Raw genomic sequence first — 21,095 nt, 5'->3', positions numbered from 1 at the left:
GATCTTGTGGTCTGTGAGTTCAAGCCCCACATCAGGCTCTGCGCTGACAACTGAGCCTGGAGCCTGCTTGAGATTCTGTCTCCATCTCTCTCTGCCCCTCCCCTGCTCTCTCTCTCTCTCGCTCTCAAAAATAAAATAAAAACATAGAAAAAAAATTTTTAATGCATAATCATGTACTCTTAAAAGGAATTGTTGAGATATGCAATACTTAAAAATGGAGTAAGATTTGTAAGCCAAACTTAAGGGCCTAAGGAGGCACTGAGCTTTTGGACTTCTGGTCGTAACAAAAGACTATATTTACCAACCCCAAACTTGTAAGATAGACAAAAGAGGAGACTGACCAATATCTTATTTTTAACTTTATTTTTATTGTTGACACTATTACAGATAGATAGAACAACCACAACCATATTAACAAACCAAAAACCTGTGCACAGAAACAAGATGAAGAAAATATATCAAGATGTTAACCACAGTCTTTGGATGGTGAAAATATGGGTGAGTTTCTCTTCTACATTTCTGTAACTTCAAAGTTTCTATAATGAACACATACAGTGTTTATAATGGTATATATGTAATAAAGGTGGATTACCAAAACACTATGATAAGAGACCATTCGAGGAAACCAAGACAAAATATTTCACCATAATCCCACAACGACCACACAACTATTTAATTGTTTTCCATATTTCTTCCCATCTTTGACTCTATGTATACCTATCATTAACACCCTCATTATCATAGACTGGTGCACAGACCGAGATGTTAACAGCAACTGTTGCTGGGTGTTGGGAATATGGGTGAATTACTTTTCTTCTAGTTTTACTGAATTTTCCAAAGTTTGCTATGAGTATGTATTATATTTGTAATGGAGAAATACATACACAAGATTTAATACCAAAACACCAAAGGTCATTCAAGGAATTTGAGACAAAATATTTAACCATAATCCCACAATGACAACACTATTTCAATTATTTTCAGTATTTTTTTCATTTTAGATTTTATGCATACATATTTAACACTGTTATAATCACAAGCTTGTGCACTAAAACAAGATGGAGGAAATAGATCAAGATGTTAACAGTAGTTGTTGGGTGTTGGGAATATGGGTGACTTTTTCCTCTTTTCTAATTTACTATATTTTCCAAATTTTCCTCTGGGTATGTATTATGCTTGTAATGGAAACAAACATAATAAACTTTGTTATAAGAACACTATCATAAGGAACATTTGAAAACATTAAGATGAAAGTGTTTAACCATAATTCCACAAAGGTAACATAACAGCTATTCTGAATACACGTTTTGACACAGTTATAATCATAAACCTGTGCACAGAAACAAGAATAAACAAGATGTTGAAGAGTGTGTATCTGTCTTTGGAAGGTTGGAATATGGATTTTTTTTTTCCTCCACTTTTCTGTATTTTCCAAGTGTCTGATGATGTGTTCAAATTATGTTCACAATGGAAACGTGATTATAAACTTTTTAGTAACACTACTATAAAGAACATTCAAAGAATTTAAGAAAATAATGCTCAACTATTAGCCTACAACAACAACAACACAACAGCTTTTGACTATAAGCATACATTTTTAATCAGTTATAATTGTAGTATAAATATAATTCTGTGTCCTGCTTTTTCCACTTAATATTCCGTAAATATATTTCCACGTTGCTACATAACTCTTGATTATCATTTTTAAGCAGCTGCATACAGTCCATGAATACCTTCACGTAATCGTCCTATTGTTTTGGCATTTATGTCATTCCTAATTTTTCACTAGCATGAGATTGGAATGGACACCCTGTCATTTGGCAAGTTGTTTTCTGAAAAGGTTCTACCAATTAATACTGCCAACAGCGATCAACCCAAGTTCACCCTGATAACATAACGCTGGTTCCCATCTAAAGGGTCCCCCTCCTGTGCTGCGGGGCCTCGATTCTCCTGTTTTCTTGGCTGTCCATTCCAACCTCAGGTCCTTCTATGCAGCTGGCCCTCACCTATACCAAAAAGGCCCCTTCTTCACTGCCCAGGACATCCTGCTCAATTCATTCCCACCAACCTGGGCTTCCCAGCCCTGCTTCCCATTTTTCCTTCTGTCTGCTTCCCCACCCTCCTAGATCTGGCGATGTATTAGGACTTCCTTCTTTGGCTTCCTCATTTCTGCTTCGTGCTCTCAACCCTACAGCCTTCCTCAACTTTGGCATTCCCTGCAGCTCTGACACACATTCCCCAAGCCCTAACCACGCGGATCTAGGAGAGGAAGATTTAGACACGTTCCCCCAGCACATAGGTTAATTTTGCTTGCTCAAATTATCTGCTGTTGTCTTTTGCTCACTTAATCTACAGATCCACTTCTAAGGTTTTTTTTTTTTTTAATTTTTTTTTCCAGCCAACTCAAAGCCAAAAAATTTAATAGTCATTATGCAAGGGGAGGGGAAGCAAAAGGAGTACAGGTGGTCCACAGAACAGGACACAGGAAACCTCAAGCTATGAGGTCAATTTGTGATTAAATGGAAAACTGAGGTGATCCGACAAACGTGACACTAGTGGATAGATAGCTCGGAAATACTTAGAAGGGCTGCAAGAGGGAGGAACAGATGGTAAGGAAACAAATTAAGGCTGCTGGGGAACCTGAGTCCATGTTAAGCTTAAGTTGACTGTAAAGAAAGCTTTTTTTTGTTGTTTTTTGTGGGTTTTTTTGCTTTTTTTTTTAATTTTTAAAATTTAAGTTAGACATGGGGGAGGAGGGTCAGACAGGTGAAGACAAGAAATCAGGTAAGCGATAGAAAGCTCTAAGGATACTAGCTCCTGGGCACCCAGGGTGCAGACTGACTTGTGGCAGTTCACACTACTGAAGCCACGATGCTACTTGTCACTTAAGGCAGGAAGCGCACAAAGGAAGTGATGGAAGTTGTTAGCCTGCATCCTTATTTACAACACAAAAGTCTCTCCCTCTGGTTCTCAACCGTCAGTAGGCACTACTGTGATCTAGTGATGGTTGCAACCCACTCTTTAAAGGCAAAAACGTAGGATTTATAGGGAAAAGCTTCAGTTTTTGTAAATTCATTATCAAACACACATCAGGTTGGTTAAAAAAAAAAAACAAAACTTGTAATATTTTAGCATGAGAACCACTGCAAGGTACAATGTGGCAACCAACCACTTTGGGTCACAAAAGGCCAATCCACATACTGTAAAGGCTTACACAGCATTAGGTTCCAAAGTGTTGGTGTCGACGAAATGGCTGAAAAGGAAGTTCAAAACACTTCTCTTTTCAAACAGCAAAGAATAAAAGACATTTTACCTTTCATGCTTACACTTGTACAGGAATACTTAAGAGTAAGGAATGACACACAATTACTCGAAACGATACCAATGGGGTCCAAATAATGCACAAGAAGTCTTTCTCAGAATCTAAGATGCTTAGAAATATATTCTAATTTGTTGCTCTCTTCCTCCTCCAAAAAAAAAAAAAAAAATCCGAGTACCAGGTAAGGTACCTCTGCACAGTAAACTGTAACTGTATATCATATCAAATCCAAAGATATGTGATTACTGTTTTGCTACGATATGCTATTTTATATACACTGCAGGGAGCATTATATATAGGTTACAGAAATGTCATTTACAGTTGACTGGGCGATTTCTGTAGTCTCAAAAACCCCTGGGGTTTTCCCTCAATAAGGTCACTCAGATGCAAGGTATGTGCTAGAGCTTTCCCATATGCACACACTGGTGCTGGATGGGAGACAGCTGGATGGGGGAGAGCTAGATGGGGGAGAGCTGAGACCAAAGCAGTTTCCACCTTTGGTTTCTTTTTAGTCTGAGTTGTCTGATGTTAAAAGTCAGGTGTGTACGTGCCAAGGTAAGTTTCTTCTGACATTGTTATGGATTGGTCTGAAGTCTCTGGTTTAGTAAGGGTCAAGTTCTAAGTGAAGGTTTCCTAACCTTTATACTTATGTTCTCAGCCGGTATGAGTATTCTGGTGTCTAGCGAGGGACAGGCGATCACTGAAAAGCTGCCCACAGACATCACACTTGAAATACTTGTCATCGGCCCTGTCGTTGTCGCTGGTGCTGGTGCTGGCATGTTCAGTGTAGCGGGAGCTTTCCCCATAGACATTTCCAGGCTCAAATATTATCACCCTGGCATGGGTTTTCAGGTGCTCGCCATAGGCAGAGTTGGAAGCAAAGGTTTCTCCGCATTCCCTGCAGTCGTAGTATGGCTCCTCAACCTGAATCTCTTGATCTTCGCCTTCTTCTTCTGGGTCTTCGATCCCTGCCCCATCTGGCTCATCAGCATCTCCCTCTGGCTCTTCAGCTCTTTCCTCTGGGTCTTCGATCCCTGCCCCGTCTGGTTCATCAGCATCTCCATTGGGCTGTTCGGCCTCTCCGTTGGGCTGTTCGGCTTCCCCATCTGGCTCTGCAGCCTCCCCATCTGGTCCCTCGGCCTCTCCATTGGGCTCGGCGGCCTCCACATTGGGCTCGGCAGCCTCCACCTCAGGCTCGGCAGCTTCCACCTCGGGCTCGGCAGCCTCTACATTTGACCCCTGGATCCGCAGCACTTCTCGTGGAACAAGGACATTGGCTTCCACCTCCTGGGCTCCTTCTTCTTCCTCTTCTTCAAGATGAAGCTTCTGATGCTTGGTGAGAACGGTGTTATGAATAAAGGACTTCCCACAGTCCTTGCATTCATAGAATGGTGAATCTCTTTTGGGGGGCTCAGTAAGAAATGAAGTATGAACAAAAGAGGCCCCATAATCATAGGGCTCGTCTTTCTCGTGAATTCTCATGTGCTCCCTAAGGTCTGACTGATTGAGGAAGGTTTCTCCACATGTTTTACATTCATAGTGTTTCTCTTCGGTTTGACTTCTCTGAAACTCAGTAAGGGCTAAGCCTGGACTCACTGCATCTTCACTTCTCTGGCCCTGTTCTGGTAAATCCTCTCTGGTGTGAATTCTCATATGCTCACCGAGGACAGAGCCATGAATGAAGTCTTGTCCGCACACGTGGCACTGAAGGGATGTTCCTGCAGTGGGATTCTTCTGTGGGGCACGAGGCCTCCGTGGGTTGATGACCAGGGGCTGCACAAAAGGCTCATCATACCTTCTTTGGCCATAAAATTGATCTTGCTCGTGGATTTTCTGATGCTCAAAAAGGAATGAGCTATGAACGAAGGATTCCCCACATGCCGGGCATTCATAGAGCTGCTCTCCAATGTAATCTTTCTGATACTCGCTGACAGAATGGGTGTGGATTACAGAATGGGTGTACTCACGACTATCGATGAGATACTCTCTGCCATGAACTTTCTGATGATCCTTAAGGTCTGCACGATCTGCAAAGCCTAGCCCACAGTCCTTACAGCCATAGATTGCATCTTCAGGCTCGTCCTGCTCGTCCTGCTCATCTGGCTCATTCTGCCGAGGCTCTTCCGGCCGAGGCCCTTCAAGGCTTATGCCCTGAATAACAGTGTCTCCAAAGAGCTTCCGACCATGGAATTCTTCTCGGGCATAGATTTTCTGATGTGCACCAAGGTCTCCGATGGTGGCAAAGCATTCCCCACACTCCCTGCATCTGTTGCGTACTTGCTGTTCAGCGTAACTTGTCTGCGCTTGCTCCTCATCATAACTGATTTGTGTCGGTTGCACCATGTAGCTTGTTTGTGCTGCTTGCTGTGTGTAACTCACGTGCCCTGGCTGTACAGCGTAACTCATGTGCATTCCAGAGTAACTCGTCTGCACTGGGTGTTTGGCATAACTCGTTTGCGCTGCTTGGTCAGAGTACCTCATCTGTGATGAGTGTCCAGCATAACTTGTCTGTGGTTGCTGCTCAGCATAACTCGTCTGAGGATCAGTAGAGACTAAGCTGCGAATTACAGAACGTTCGTAGTTTTTACTTCCAGAGGGCTTCTTTCTATCGTGAATCTTCAGATGCTCAGTGAGGTCGTAGCTACGAACAAAAGATTCTCCACACTCTGGACATTCATAGAATTTCTCTCTAGGGCGAAATGTTTGATGGTCACCAAAACGTAGGGAGTGAATTACAGAGGTCTCATAGTTCCTACGCTCAATGTTTTTCTTCTTCGAACGAGCCTTCTGATGTTCACGGACATTTGAGGTGGGAGTAGATGATTCGCCATCCTTCTTAAGTTCACTGGAACCCTGACTAGTTGGACTTTTCTGAGATTCCATATGGGATACACTTTGTATGACAGAGTCCTTGTAGTTGTTATTCTTACCCCCTTCATTAGGGTTCTCTCTGGCAGGAGTTTTCTGTTGCTTATCATGACGGTCTGAAACAGAAGTGGAGGATTCTCCCTTCTCTTCACATTCAACGACTTCATTTCCATTGCAACTTTTGGGGGGTTTGAAAGCAGCTACACTATGGATAACAGACCTCTCGTATTTCTTTCCTTCAGAGGTATTCTCTCCAGCATGGGCTTTCTGATGTTCGGTAACACCTGAGCTTTGAATGGTAGACTCTGCAATCACTTTTGGTTTGCTGGGCCCCACTGCACTGTGACTCTTCTCAGCCTTAGCAAAGGCTAAGCTATGAATAACAGACCTCTCATATGGTTTCCTCTCATAGACGTTTTCTTGAGGAGGAACCTTCTGGTTGTCATCAGGGTTAGAGCTGACGGTGAACGCCTTCTGGTCCTCATCATCTTCAGGTGGTCTTGTTATAGTATGACTCTTCTGGGATTCAGTGAAGGGCACGCTATGAATGACAGACTTCTCGTACCCCCTGCCTTCAAAGAGGTTCTTTCGAGAATGAATTTTCTGATGCTCACTGAGGTCTGAGCTTTGCCTAAAGGCATCCCCACCATCTGTAAAGTCATACAGCTTCTCTTTTGGGTACGTCTTCTGACGCCTTTTAAGGGACTGACCAGGAATAAATGTTTCCTCACACACTTTACCCTTACTTTCAAAGAGGTTTCCTCTAGTATGGATCTTCTGATGTTCTTTCAGGGATGAGCTGTGATGGAAGGTCTCCCCACACACCTTACATTCATATATTTTCTCTTTACCATACGTTTTCGGAAGATCATTGGGGGGTGGGCTGGGTTTAAAGCCTTCCCCACGCTCATTATCTTTGTCATCTCTACCATGGATTTTCTGGTGGTCAATTAGGGCAGAGCTATGAAGGAAGGTTTCCTTACACACCTTACATTCATAGAATTTATCTTTCCCATATATTTTCTGGAGCTCACTGAAGGTTGGGCTAGGCATGAATGGCTCCTCATACTCCTCATCATTACATTCTGCAAGATGCTCTCTAGCATGAATTTTCCGATGTTCGGCAAGCGCGGCACTCTTATTAAAGGTTTCCCCACACTCCTTACATTCAAAGCGTTTCCCTCCAGCCTGACTTTTCTGAACCTCACTGACAGCCACACTATGAATAAACGATTCACCATACTCATAGAGATTCTCTCTAGTATGCATGATCTGATGTTCGACAAATTCGGAAATCACACTGAAAGACCTCCCACATTCATCACACACATAGGGCATTGCCCCAAAATCAAGTGGCTGCGACTCAGTGAAGGAGGGGGCGCTAAGGCTGCTCATGCTCATGGCTTTTCTCATTTCACTACATTCAAAAGGTCTCTTCCGTGCATAGCCCTTCTGCTCGTGAGCTGAACCCTTCCCATCTGTGTCAAACTGATAGCGCCTTTTTCTTTCAAGAACTCTCTTTTTGGAAACAAGACTCGAGTTAAAATTAAAGCCTCCCCCAAAGCCATTCCCTTCATAGCCTCTCTCCTGAATCACCGACTCCCTCTTGTTGAACGAAACTTCCTTCCAATCATTGTCTGGCCTTCTGGGGAACCTCTGGGACCGATCGTTAGATTCCCTTGCCCGTCCTGATTTAGAGTTGCGCGAAACGTCCTTGATGAATTTTTCCATGATCACCCCGTGGGAAGATTCATCTTCACAAATTCCCCGCCGATGGGTTGACTTTTTGGTTTCAGGCATAGATTTTAGACCTGAAAAGAAACCCCAAGTGTAAATACTCCCTAATTCCTGTACCTGTAACATTGAGACTTCTGTGATGATGGTGTGAATATAAAATGTAACAGGTCTACCAATACGTATGTACGGCTCCCATCTCATTAACTCAAATGGCCACTAGGTACAACCTGCCTTGTGCTTACCTCGACTGGTGCTTGGGTAGGCACTTCTCTTTGACCTCGATGAATGGCCCTGTGTCATGTGGGAGTGGCCGTCGTCTTCTGCAAGCTGAACCCCTGTTCACAAGAATGATATGACAGCTTATGCTCAAGCTGGGCACAAGACTCATCACCGTAAGATGGTGCCTAGCTTCCTAGGAACCACTAAACAGGAGGTGGCCCACGCCCAACTCCTGGAGTGTCTTCTATGTGCAGTCCCATGTCCTTACTGTCCACTCCTCAGACCATTCTAGCCTGAATTTTATTTTTTAATATGAAGTTTGTTGTCAAATTGGTTTCCATACAATACCCAGTGCTCATCCCAACAGGTGCCCTCCTCAATGCCCATCACCCATTTTCCCCTCCCTCCCACCCCCCATCAACCCTCAGTTTATTCTCAGTTTTTAAGAGTCTCTTATGGTTTGGCTCCCTCCCTCTCTAACTTTTTTTCTTCCTTCCCCTCCACCATGGTCTTCTATTAAGTTTCTCAGGATCCACGTAAGAGTCAAAACATATGGTATCTGTCTTTCTCTGTATGACTTATTACCTGAATTTTAACTAATTCTCCTGATTCCACCTAGAAATCTGCACAGAGACCACTACATGTCCTGAAATTCAGTGCACCTTTTTCAGTCTTCACCTTCCTGTAATGAACACTTAAATCCTGACACCCTCTTTTTCACTGGCTTCCATGATTATCTTCCTCTTTCTTGACTCTTCCTCAGCTGTTCCCCTAACACCAGAGCTCCTTGAGGCTCCATTGCCTTGCAAAGCTCTCTCCCCTCAGTGCCAGCCAACTGCCCACTATGCTAGCCAACTTCAAGGGAAGTCCAAACTGGAACTCAGGATCCCATTCTAAGTAGGTATTTAAAAATCCTCACTGCCACCTCTCTAGAAAAAGTACCAACTCTTGTGGCAAGAGCCATCTCCCCATTCTCCATGACCTTGTACAATACACTCAATATACCCAAAGCCAGAATGATTTCTCAAAAACACATCTCATCATTTATTTCTCTGCTTAAAATATTCCAAAGGCTTCTTATCACCCTTAAAATCCAAACATATTAACATGGAGTCTAATGTCCTACAGCTTTAAGAGTCAGGTCACAAAAAGCTCCAGTAACTGGGTCTCTCTGCTTACCCAGAGAGAGCAGCTTCCTGTAGTTTTCCATGTTGTCCTGAATCGGGTTCTGAGGTTTCCTGTCCTCGGTCAGGTTCACAACGTCCTGGTATGACACGGCATCCTAAAATACCAAACACAGACCTCTCGATGGAGTCCTTCCATGGGTGCCCAAGAGAGAAGAATGCTGGCAATACGGGCGCTACACACACAGATATGTAGAAAGTGTGCACAGTGTCTGGGGTTCTGAGTGATCCAGGGCGAGTTTTACTACGGACCTACTGCGTACCTACCTTGGTGCTAGACTGTGAGGAAGATCCAAAAGACGTATGACACACATTCCTTGCCCTCATGCAGCTTATAATTTGGTTGGAGAGAAAAGACTCATGAAACAATTACAGAACAATAAACAATAAAGTGGGGTACAGATAATCAGTGCTAAATGGGTTTGGTAGAGGAACTTCAGTGGGGCCTTAAGTGGGAAGACTCTGACACAGAGAAAGGGGGCAGTGGTGTGAGAGCTTCAACAGGCCAAACATGGACTACGCGTGGCATGTGCAGGGACGGAAAACGTGTTTCAGCAGACGTCTGGTCAGGAGGTGGGACTTAAGCCTCCCTCCGCGGTCCCACTGTGTCCTGTGTTCACCTTCACTGCACAACATGGGTACATGCTGTGCTGTTCCAGGTGTGGAGATGTCCCAAATAACCCCGATGGAACCTGAAGCACTGAATGCCTTCATTTTATAGCTGACTTTCCCACCTGCTGAACACGTCTCTAAAAGTCATTTTACAAGTCCCTGAATTACTCGGAAGAGTCTCCTATGCAGGACCTCACAGTACCTTTTCTTACTGATGCCCTAGGACATCAGCAGTCTCAGGGAAGTGTTGTCCCAGGGACCACGGATGGCACTGAGGCCTGGAGATAGATGTAAGGATGGACATAGCACCGTGGGAAGCCCACAGGTTTTGGAACCAGAGAAAACTCAAGGACCAAAGGAGGACTGTACCATTTCTGAGCCATGCAACCTTGGGAACAGAAATCTTTCTAAGCCTCAGGTTCTTCATCTGTAAAATGGGAGAGTCAGCATCAACCCGCCTTGCGATATTACGGGTGAGGGTTTTCTGCAATGGGACGTGTTGTTCAAACATCAAGAAGAATTACATTAAAAAAAATGTAAATTACTAAACTACTATGTAAAGACATTTTGATATTGAACTTATTACAGCTCCTTGCTGGGAAGTGGCACGGACACAGCCGTGTGAAATGCGGAAACAAGAGGGCACGCACGACAAGATAAACCAGCACAAACACTGGGATTTAGAGGAAGGCCTCATTGATGCAACTCCCAACATCTAGCGATGAAAAGCAAAAGCCACAACCAAAACTGAGCAGAGTTTCAAAACTAGAAGTCTTTCTGGGTCTGGGCTGAGAAGGCCTAGAATGACGCACAAGCTACAGAAGCTCAGGAGGCTCTAAAACTCAGGACAGGCACCCTGTAGAGCAAACTGGCATCATTTTTTGCTGGTTGCCCAGCCCCTGTCCGGTGGCAAGCTCAAGAGCCAAAGCTCCACTAGGCTCAGGTTTGCGACAGTATGTCCTGAGTCCCAGCACTGGCGTATTCTGCTACGCCAGCAGGGACACAGGACATCCGTAGTGAGAGGAAGGAAACCAGGGCTCCTGACCTGGGGCGTTAGCAGAGAGAGCAGAGGAGGTCAAGAACTTGGGAGGCTCAGGGAGTCAGAAAGGTCACCGTCCCCAGTGCTGAGAGATCCCATGGGCAAAGGCAAAAGGGAAGGGTTATTTTTCACACTCTTCTTTCTGTCTGCCTGAGTAAAATAAGAGCACACTGAATTTTGAACTACGCTGTTCTATGAAAAAAAACAATGCTTTATTTAAAGTTAATCTCTTGGGGCGCCTGGGTGGCGCAGTCGGTTAAGTGTCCGACTTCAGCCAGGTCATGATCTCGCGGTCCGGGAGTTCGAGCCCCGCGTCAGGCTCTGGGCTGATGGCTCAGAGCCTGGAGCCTGTTTCAGATTCTGTGTCTCCCTCTCTCTCTGCCCCTCCCCCATTCATGCTCTGTCTCTCTCTGTCCCAAAAATAAATAAACGTTGAAAAAAAATTTTTTTAAAAAAATAAAGTTAATCTCCATAAGTGGGCGTCCCTATAGTGGCTTGTCACTTAGTATCTGCAGCCAAAACGGCACCTCAACTTGCAGGAGCGCCCACCGAGTTCCACTCGAATGGGTGACACCCGGAGAGCAGGCAGCTCAGAGAGTTACATGCGGCGCTAAAAGAGGATGAGGACTTCCTGCTCTGGGTGCCTCACAATACCATTCGTCTGCCTGCCGCCAGCCCGGCATGCCGGGTTAGGAGTGACCCGCCGTGGCTAGACTCTCGGCCTACACTGACCAGGAGCCAACCCTCACTGGGGTCGAGGAAAGGCATTTAAAGATCAAAGTAAGACAAAAGCCAATTAGCAACCTCCTCTCATCTTTATTTCATGACTGTTTCAACACCCCCTAAATAATGGCTCGTATCGCTCATCCCTCTACAGACAAGTGGGAACGGAGCAGGGCTTGCAAGCCGTGCATGCACACCGCACCACATTCTCGGAGGTAAGGGTGTATCACAGAGCCTTTTTGTTTTCAAAAATCAAGCTTAAGAGTGAGTCTGTTTAGTATTTTTGTCTAGATTCCTAAAATTTTGGCCAATTTGGTTTCTTCAAATAAGATAACAAAATTAGTAGCAAACGAAGTGTGTCACAAACTTAGTTTCCCTGGCACAAGGGACAAGGACATCTGGGCTGGAGGGACAGCCACCTCCGACCCTACCCACCTTCCTCCGCATCCCTTCCCCTGTAACTGCTGCTTTGGGGTGCTCTGCTTCCAACATCTGGACACTGCCGATTCCTCCCTCTCATACACACTTGCATTCCTTGCTTATCTCCCAGACAGGGGACCAGTGACAGAGATTTCAGGGTGGGATCCGAAGCCTTCCATCGGCTGATGCCAACTTCTGAGTGCCACTGCAGGAGTGCACTGGGGACTGACCTGAGCTCTCTGCTCGGCTGCAGGACACAAGACCCTTGCGGCCAGGCCCAACCCCACCTTGTGGCTGACTCAGCAATTTTTCCCTCAGGGTTCCGGCCTGCCTGGCCTTTCTGGCTGGTTCCTGTCCCCGGGCCTTCGCCGGAGACCTCCTGACCCTACCTTCACCTGGCCTTCAGAAGTCAAGGGTTACTGCCTTCAAGATGCTTCCTTTCAAATCCAAATCCAAACCACTGGGACAACTGCTTCCCAGCGCTCAATTTTTCCTTCCCAGAGCTCTGCGGAATGAGCATCACACGGTATCCCACGGAGGCTTATTTGTGGGACTGCTGAATTCCACTCTGTCGTTAAGGCTTGAAGTTTCCAAGGCATGTGGGGACCCAGACGACCTCAGACACCATGGCACTGCCTGACCTGGGCGAGGTCCTTAGTGCTAAAAGGAGATGCAGGCTCCTCGCACTCGGCTCTCCTTCCTCTCAAAGCCCTTTCCACGCTGTGGCTCCCCTTCAGAATGCTGGGTCACGAGTGACCCTACTCCATACAGGTGAGCCCAGATCCCAAGGCCTTTTCCCCTCCACTGATCTCCCCAGCATACCGCCTCCTAAAACTACTGCCACAACTGCCGACACGCAGGCGGTGCCGACCGCATGGTAGGCATCACATTAAGCCCTTCTTGGATACACATGAATCACACTCACTCCTCACAGCAGCCCGCTGACCCAATCACTGCATCCATTCTTCAAATGAGGAAACTGAGGCTCAGCTTAGTCAAGCAAATGGTCCAAGGCTGCACACCTAGCAGGTGGCAGAGCTGGGTCTCACACCCAGCCCTCGCTGGCTCCAGAGCCTTCGCTCTCTCTTGCCTGTGTGCTGTGTGGATGTACAGCCTCCCTGGTTCCCTGCAGTGGGCCAGAAAGACCCCTGCAACGGTTCTGCTTCCCTGGCTCCATAGGGAACCACTGACATGACCGACGTACCACATGCCACAGTTGTGGGATGGCAAAGTGCTCCTCTGACAATGTGGGTCAATCAGAAAGTAGGCAGGAGTCACCCCAGCCACTTGCCACCTCTGCGGACAGGCCTGGGCTCCATGCAGGGCAGAAGTGCCCCTCTGCGCACCCAGGTGGGATTCTAAGGGCGGATGAGCATACCCTCCTGGGAAAGAAAGGCCTCTCTGCCATGAAATGAAGATGGCCTTTCTAGAAAGAGAGGAGACCTAAGCATACCTGGGATCTTGACTCATAATCCATCACAGAATCCCTACGTTTGCGTTCTCTTTCTGTCGCAAAAGTTGTTTTCTCCATCAGAGGAAGGGAAAGGTCCCGTTGAGGAAGTCCTGGGAAGAGACAAGGCGTCACAGAGGGACAGGGTGTGGTGTGGCCCTGCATGCCCACCAGGGAAGTCCGAGCATGGGACATACTGCCTCTGGGGTTCCTGGGGTATGGCCAGCGGTCCCGAGACCCCAGGTCTCTGCTCCTGCCTCTCCGCTCCCGGTCCCGGTCCCAGTCCAGATCCCAGTCCCGGTCTCGCTCCCGGTCCCACTCCTGGTCCCAGTCCCGGTCCCGGTCACCTGAGAAAGCCAGACATGGAGGAGTTAACACGGTTCTGGGCCGCGCAGAATGGGGGCCCTAATCCCCCTCCTCCCTTGAGGAGATGGATCCCACACTGAGGTCTCCAGACTCCCATGCATGACCTGGGCTCTTTTGATTACCCTGGACCCAGAACACCACTTCTGGAGGCTTTGCCCAAGTGCCACGGACGGCAAAGCAAGCGCCACAGTGTGGTTTAGAGGCCAGTCCCCTGCAGACACTTCTGTTGTTTGCTGGCTGCCACACCATCAGCCCCACACTCTGGACCATGACTTCAGACCCGCCCACCAGTCTCAATGTGCACATGACCCTGCTCCAAAGAGACAAAACACGTGACCTCCCAAAAGCAAGCTTCCTTTTTAAAAGTTCTTGAAGGACCTTAAAACAGGTTTTAGAGGCAAAGTAGTGATGAACTCTGCCCCTCCTGGGCCAATTTCAAACAGCTTCAAATACTTTCTCATTATTTAAAAAAAAAATTATATTTTACACCAGACACTGGTGTCTGCTTGGATATAAAAATGTCTCATTCCATCATCAACTGCCCTTCCCCTCAGATCTGCACCGCTGTCTCCACTGATGGTGCCAGGCCCACCATACACTTCTGGGCACTGGGCGGAGCTGGTAGCCGGGGAAGCTAGGCCCAAGTCTGCCCCAATGGCGTAACCTGACACAGTTACTCACTGCAGAATGATGACGCAGAACGTGGCGGTGGGGACTCTGCTCCCTTCCGGCTCATGCTGTCTTCGCTGCGGAGGTCACTGTTGTTGTCATCTGAGAGGACCAGACACTGACTTAATGCTCTATCACCTCTCGCCTGTGTTCTCAAAATAGCTCCCCCAAGTGGAGTCTGCCCTTGCCCCAACCGTGCAACCCCCTGCCTCCCCGGGAAGCTGGAACGATCTGATCCCCACATTCCTCAGCTTCCTACCACGCCTGGGCAGGCTATGTGGCTGCGACCGCCCTCACCTCCTCTCCACACAGCAGCCACGCACAGCTCTCTGGGGTAACACACCCTTCGTGTCATGAAAAGGAGCCCAGGCCAGGGTTGTGAGGTGCACAGAGGCTTGTCAGTTCCTCACAGAGGCCCTCACTGAGGTGTGCCTTTCCTACCCACACCACCTTAAGGCGGCGGTTCTTAACTGGGGCGCTCTACTCCCCGGGGACAGGTGGTAACATCACGTCCGGCTGTCACAGCTGGGGAGGGGGTGCAACCGGCATCCTGTGGGTAGTAGAGAGGGGCTAGGGGTGTGTCACTGCACATCCTATGACAGTCTGGCACCCCACGAAGAGAGTGACCTGGCCTCGACTACCAATGGTGCTGCGGCTGTGAACCCCAGGGAGATCATGGCTCCCCGACAGCCTCCACCGTGCCTCACCTCCAGGTTCATACATCTCCTTGTAATTTTCCAGCAGAGTAACTAGCTTCTCACAGTTCTCAGGCTTTTTTGCCCGCACCCAAGGCTTGATCTTTTCTGGAAGGATGGTCAGGTACTGCTCAAGGACCAAGAGCTCGATAATCTCCTCCTTGGTGCGAGTCTCTGGCTGCAGCCAATCGAGGCAGAGGTTTCGGAGTTTGAACAATGTCTTCCGAGGCCCAACAAATTCCACGTAGAGGAAATTCCGAAACCTCTGATGAAAGAATTCAGGGTCAGTTGCACCTTCTCTTATGGTGGCATCCGGCTCCTTAGTCAAGTCACTGTCTAGCTCATGCACATCTGGGGCCCAAGACTTCTTGGGTTTGGTGGCAGACAAGTACTTTGGAGGCAGCATTTTTCTAAGTGAGATTTTCACTGGAGGAACCAAACATGAGTCAACAGGAAAGACGCGGCAGGCTGTGACAGTCAGTACTCAGGGACCTGTAGATTGTAAGGAGATACACACATGTCCCAGAAGTTGAGGATCAGGCAGCAGTGTGGGGCTGCCCTACATGGGCATCAACAACACTTTGTGAACAAACCACGGGGGCAGAGATGCACATACTCGCAATACACAGATGCATGCGCAGCACACGAACACATCCTCCCACAGGGGTAACAAGCATGACCTCTGGGCACCATCAAACCTATTTGAGAGTCACCTCTGCTACTAACGGGTGTCATGACTGTGGGCAACTACTCAATGTCCTGGAGTCTGTCCCCTTATCTACATCAGGGAACAACAGCCCTCAACCCTTTTTAAAACTGTGAGATTAAATAAGCTAATATACCTAAAAGGCCTACCAACCCAATGCCCACAATGCTCAAGGTGCCAGGCATTACTAAAAGTGGAGGTTGATTCTTGTTCTCAGCAAAAATGGAAAAGGGGATACAGGGAATGAGGGCCAAACCTACCATTTCTGGTGATTTCTGAATATCTCTATCACTGTGGAAAGTTCTACTGGCCAGAGTGGCAGAGTCTGCAGGTCTGCTCAGGACCCCTTCCCTCGGCACCGCACACCCTTCTAACGAGTGCCTGTCCTGAACCCCAGCCTCAGGCTCTGCTAACACCACCTCCTCCGATAGGTCTCCTGAGCTGCACTATCCATGTCTCAGGTGTTGCAAGCACTCCTCACATGTATTTTTAAATGCTGCAGTTAACTTGCCCCTCTCTGCAGCCTAAACTATAAACTCTACTCGAGGGATTAGAGACTCACTTTTCCAGACCTGTATCCTCTAGTGTCTGCCTGGCACAAAGTCAGGTACCAACAATGGTAGAACAGATTGAAATTAACAGACATAAACCCATTTAAAAACTGGTTTTAGGGGCATCTGGATGGCTCAGTTGGTTAAGCATCCAGCTCTTAGTGTCGGCTCAGGTCATGATCTCACAGTTTCGTGAGTTTGAGCCCCGCATGGTGCTCTGTGCTGACAGCGTGGAGCCTACTTGGAATTTTTTCTCTCTCTCCCTCTCTCTCTCTGCCCCTCCCCTGCTCATGCTGTCTCTTTCTCAAAAATAAATAAATAAACTTTAAAAATAAATGAATGAATGAATGAATGAATGAATAAATAAATAAATAAATAAAATAAGTTTTAGATGTAGGCACGCATTATTACATGGCTGAAGAAGCACAGCTAAGTTTCTGGGGAGAGAGAACATCCTGGATTAACCTCTATGCCCTTGCTTCCAAAGAACATTCTGGTGTGTCACCCACCCTCACCTGCCCACTTTTCTACCAACCCCTCTAGGAAAGAACCAGCTTTGGGGCGCCTGGGTGGCACAGTCGGTTAAGCGTCCGACTTCAGCCAGGTCACGATCTCGCAGTCCATGAGTTCGAGCCCCGCGTCGGGCTCTGGGCTGATGGCTCAGAGCCTGGAGCCTGTTTCCGATTCTGTGTCTCCCTCTCTCTCTGCCCCTCCCCCGTTCATGCTCTGTCTCTCTCTGTCCCAAAAAATAAATAAACGTTGAAAAAAAATTAAAAAAAAAAAAAAAAGAAAGAAAGAACCAGCTTTGATAATCCTCTGCATTGCTGCATTTATTTCCCTAGTTGTCTTTTTATTATCTGCCCCTTCTTTTTAGAAAAACCTCTTAGACTGAGTTTAAAAGCTGATTTTCATCTTTTTTCTAACATAACCAGTTAAGGCTACACATTTCCCGTTACCTAAACCATCTCCCTCTGTGGACAGCCACAAATGGTACAAGAAGGTAGGCAATATGGGAAAGAAATTTAGGTTTGGGTGGGTGAATTAATTCACCTGACAGTTTTGTACTTCTGGCTTTACTTCCAAGGAAGAACAAAACAATATACAGCAAAAATTCTATGCTTTTGTTTTAATGGAAAACCAGTAAGTTTAAAATTAAAGTTCTTTCTTTAATGTTTAAAGAGAAAACAAGGTGTTTCATTTATCATTGGGGAATAAATGCAGCAAACTCTGCCATGCCCTTTTCCCCCCTGCAGTGATGGGCTTCGGTTCTGCTCACCCACAAACACCACCCCCACCCATGCTCTCTCCCACCGCTGTCCTCTGAAGCATCAGCACACACACGCACTCGCGTGCGCGTGCACACACACACACACACACACACGTCCATCAGGAAGACCCTCAGCAATCAAGCACTGCCTCCCTGTCTGCCCTGCCCTCCTTGAGGACGGGTGACAACAGAGGAGAGGGCATGAGATGGCACCCTGCCAGGCAGAAGACTTCCAAAGCCAGGGAAGGAAAAGGACAAGTATCCAGTCTCTGAGGACTAGAGTGATGCTTGGCTAAGAGGGACAGAGAGACTGCCCCTGACAAGGCAGAGCTCTCAAACCCAGCAGGCCTGAATGGCAAAGATGAAAGGGCAGGAAGCCCAAGATTGCTCTTTGGCATTCATATCCCAGAGGAAACTCCAGTCCCCTAGAAGATGCTAGTGCAACTTCTCAGAGGTGACAGGATACCTTCAGGTATGTAAATCACCTGTTTGGGAAGAGGATCCTTTCCAGAACTTCAGAACAAGCAGCTCTCCACGGGAACAGAGTCAAAATGCCAGGGACCTGCAGACATTTTAAAGACAAAAATATATGGACAAATAAACATGGAAGAAATGTAAAAAGAGTGTCAGAGAATTAATTCTCCAAATGGCTGTGAATTCAGATAGCATTAGAGGTGAGGACTTATATATCGCCTTCAAGAAAAGGCCAATTCCCAGGTCATAAACCAACAAAGAGAAATAGAAAGCCTTCCCATTGTCTTTATGAAATCAGAATAATTTAAAAAGCCAGTACAAAACTAGCATTAACAAACCACAGATCAAATTCAGTTATAAAAGCAGACAAAAATCTCTGGCACTATCACTGTTGAACACTATTCTTCAGAGTTCCAGCCAATTACAATGAGGCAAGAAAAATGTGAGGCATAAAGAAAGATCTAAAACTATCATTCTCTTTTATGTAAGAGCATTCACTCAGATTTTGTGAATCAATGGAAGCAGACCTGACAATAATTTAATAAGAGAATCACTTACAACAGGCTCCCTAAATATGTATCAGCAATTAAAAATTTTAAATAGTGGGAAGAGAACTGCCATTATAAAGACAGAAAAGATTTAATGAAAGACAATACCATCCACATGGATAAGATTACAAATTATAATAATAAAAGGCAGTAAATGGAGAGACATAGGATGATCATGGGAGATGTATGGATCTGGCATATTAAAGCTCTAAAACCTCCCCCAAGTTAATCTATATGATTTAATGGAACTTCAAAGAATATTAATGTTGGGGAACTTGGCGATGGTTCCAAAGTTGACCTGGAAGAGTTCCATTTGGTCAATATTTTGAAAATTCACATATCAAAAGACCAACAATCCATACAAAAAATTTAAGAAATATTTTCACATAATCTCATGGTAAGAAAGTTCTTTTATAATATGCCTGAAGGAGAAAGACTACATAAAAATAACAATGATGGTTGTTTACACCATCAAAACCTAAGAAATAAAACAACAAAAAGACCCACTTGTAACTTATGACAAGAAAGTGGATTCTCTTAGGAATTGTGGTCTAAGTTGACCACACGTAGTCAAGTATCCGGCAGTAGCATGAAACGTGGCATTTACAAACTAGTAAGGAAGGCACACATCACTTCAGTAAACAGTGGTAGGAAAACTAGCCAATCTTTCACTTGGGGGGAGAAGGTCATACCATACATAAAAATGCTAAAACTAAAATCAAAATAAAATAAAGGTTACTTTTTAGAATTATGGAGCAGGAAAGGGCTCTTCTAACTAGACGATAAAATTGAGAGCTATTAAGGACAACTTTGACTTCATATATGTACTTGTTTACTATGGTAATTTTTCCTCCCAGTACACATATATTTGAAGCATAAACCACCAGCAGGTGAAAACTACATACAGTAACTGTAGGATGAAAAGGTTTGACAGAGAATCAATAATTTTTCTAAGAAAATACAGGCAGGCAAACCTGACTCAGAAAGCAGAGGAAAATCTAGGGAAGAAATTTAAAAAGATGAAATAATTTAAGGAGCAACTTCCATAAAAGTTCCATGAGCAATGAGTTCACCATGTTATAAAAACCCTTCCAGAGCACAGAAAAGAGATGGAGGACATCTTACTCATTAATAATACGACCGTTTGAACACCCTTAAGAATTCGATCACAAGGTACACGCCAACTTCTACACCAAAAATTCACTCATTTCTTTTCTCAAGAAATTCAGGACTAGAGTAAACAAATTTGATGTTCTTTAAATGTGCTCAAGATTTTCTAACAAGGGCAACAGAACAGCCTGTGGTCAGCAAGAACATTATACATATACATATATATATACATACATATATATATATATGTGTATATATGTATATATATATATATATTTTTTTTTTTAATTTAACAGGAAAAACTTAAAAAAAAGAATCAGGCCCTAACAACTCCTTCCCACAACTGCAGAGGAAGTTCATTTCAGATCTGAGAGTAAAAAAGGACTTTGAGAACAGAGTAATTGTAAAAATGGACAATGTAAGTATCTGTATGAAAAAGAAATGGGCGTACTCACATAATGCTTATGGCAATGGAGATTTTATGGAGGGCAATTTGGATAACTTCTTGAAATTTTAAATGTACACACCCTGTCCTATAAATTCTATTTCCATGAATTTATTCCAGAAATACATAATCACATATGTCCAAGAATATAGTCACTGAATAGTGCTGACAATGCACAAAATATAGTACATATTCATATAATGATTATGAAACCTTTTAAAATAATGAGCCAATTGTAAATAAATAGATATAAGATGACCTCTAACGTAGTTAAGTGCAAAATGGGACACGAAAATGTGTACAGCATTCTAAGAAACTATAAAAACAGACGTATTTACTTAGACAATTTCTGTAAGAAGATATATGAGACTAGTAATAGTGATTAATAGTGATCACCCCTGGGGAAGGGAACTGGGGGCCAGGGAAAGAAGGGAAACTTACTTTTTCACTGTATAGTCTCCTTTTGTTTTTTGTTTTTATTTATTTATTTTTTTACCATGAGCATGTATTACCTAGTCAAAAAAATAAATTCAAAGTTAAAACAAAACAATAAACAAAAGCACTAGTAGAGGCCTTAGAGACCGTGCTGCCCACTGAGTGGGTTCACGCAACCCTGACACCTTAACACTGAGGGGGTCTCCTCCCTTCCCTGCCTATCCCACCCTGCTGGAGTCCAAGGTCATATCCTAAACC

General features: G+C 45.3%; 1 protein-coding gene across 9 annotated transcripts in view; it reads right to left on the bottom strand.

The window, feature by feature from the left end:
• Positions 1 to 348: 348 nt before the first annotated feature.
• PEG3 (paternally expressed 3) overlaps positions 349 to 21,095 on the bottom strand; it is a 33,212-nt gene continuing 12,465 nt past the window's right edge. For 6 of the 9 annotated variants that reach the window (XM_043600041.1, XM_043600043.1, XM_043600040.1 and 3 more), the window contains 8 exons: positions 18,311 to 18,387; positions 15,314 to 15,793; positions 14,619 to 14,708; positions 13,769 to 13,918; positions 13,575 to 13,684; positions 9,323 to 9,425; positions 8,167 to 8,259; positions 349 to 7,998 (listed from right to left, as the gene is read on the bottom strand). In XM_043600041.1, the coding sequence (XP_043455976.1) occupies positions 3,974 to 7,998; positions 8,167 to 8,259; positions 9,323 to 9,425; positions 13,575 to 13,684; positions 13,769 to 13,918; positions 14,619 to 14,708; positions 15,314 to 15,707 (4,965 nt within the window). In that variant the 5' untranslated portion in view covers positions 15,708 to 15,793; positions 18,311 to 18,387 and the 3' untranslated portion in view covers positions 349 to 3,973. Of the gene's footprint in view, positions 7,999 to 8,166; positions 8,260 to 9,322; positions 9,426 to 9,594; positions 10,084 to 13,574; positions 13,685 to 13,768; positions 13,919 to 14,618; positions 14,709 to 15,313; positions 15,794 to 18,310; positions 18,388 to 20,843; positions 20,915 to 21,095 lie in introns of those variants that run through there. The other 3 variants (XM_043600042.1, XM_043600044.1, XM_043600047.1) reach the window with 2 other exon arrangements.

Source organism: Prionailurus bengalensis, chromosome E2, assembly GCF_016509475.1.
Source record: "Prionailurus bengalensis isolate Pbe53 chromosome E2, Fcat_Pben_1.1_paternal_pri, whole genome shotgun sequence".
Taxonomy (NCBI): Eukaryota; Metazoa; Chordata; class Mammalia; order Carnivora; family Felidae; genus Prionailurus; species Prionailurus bengalensis.
Note: the sequence above shows the minus strand (reverse complement) of the source record. Positions and strands in the feature narration are given on the sequence as shown.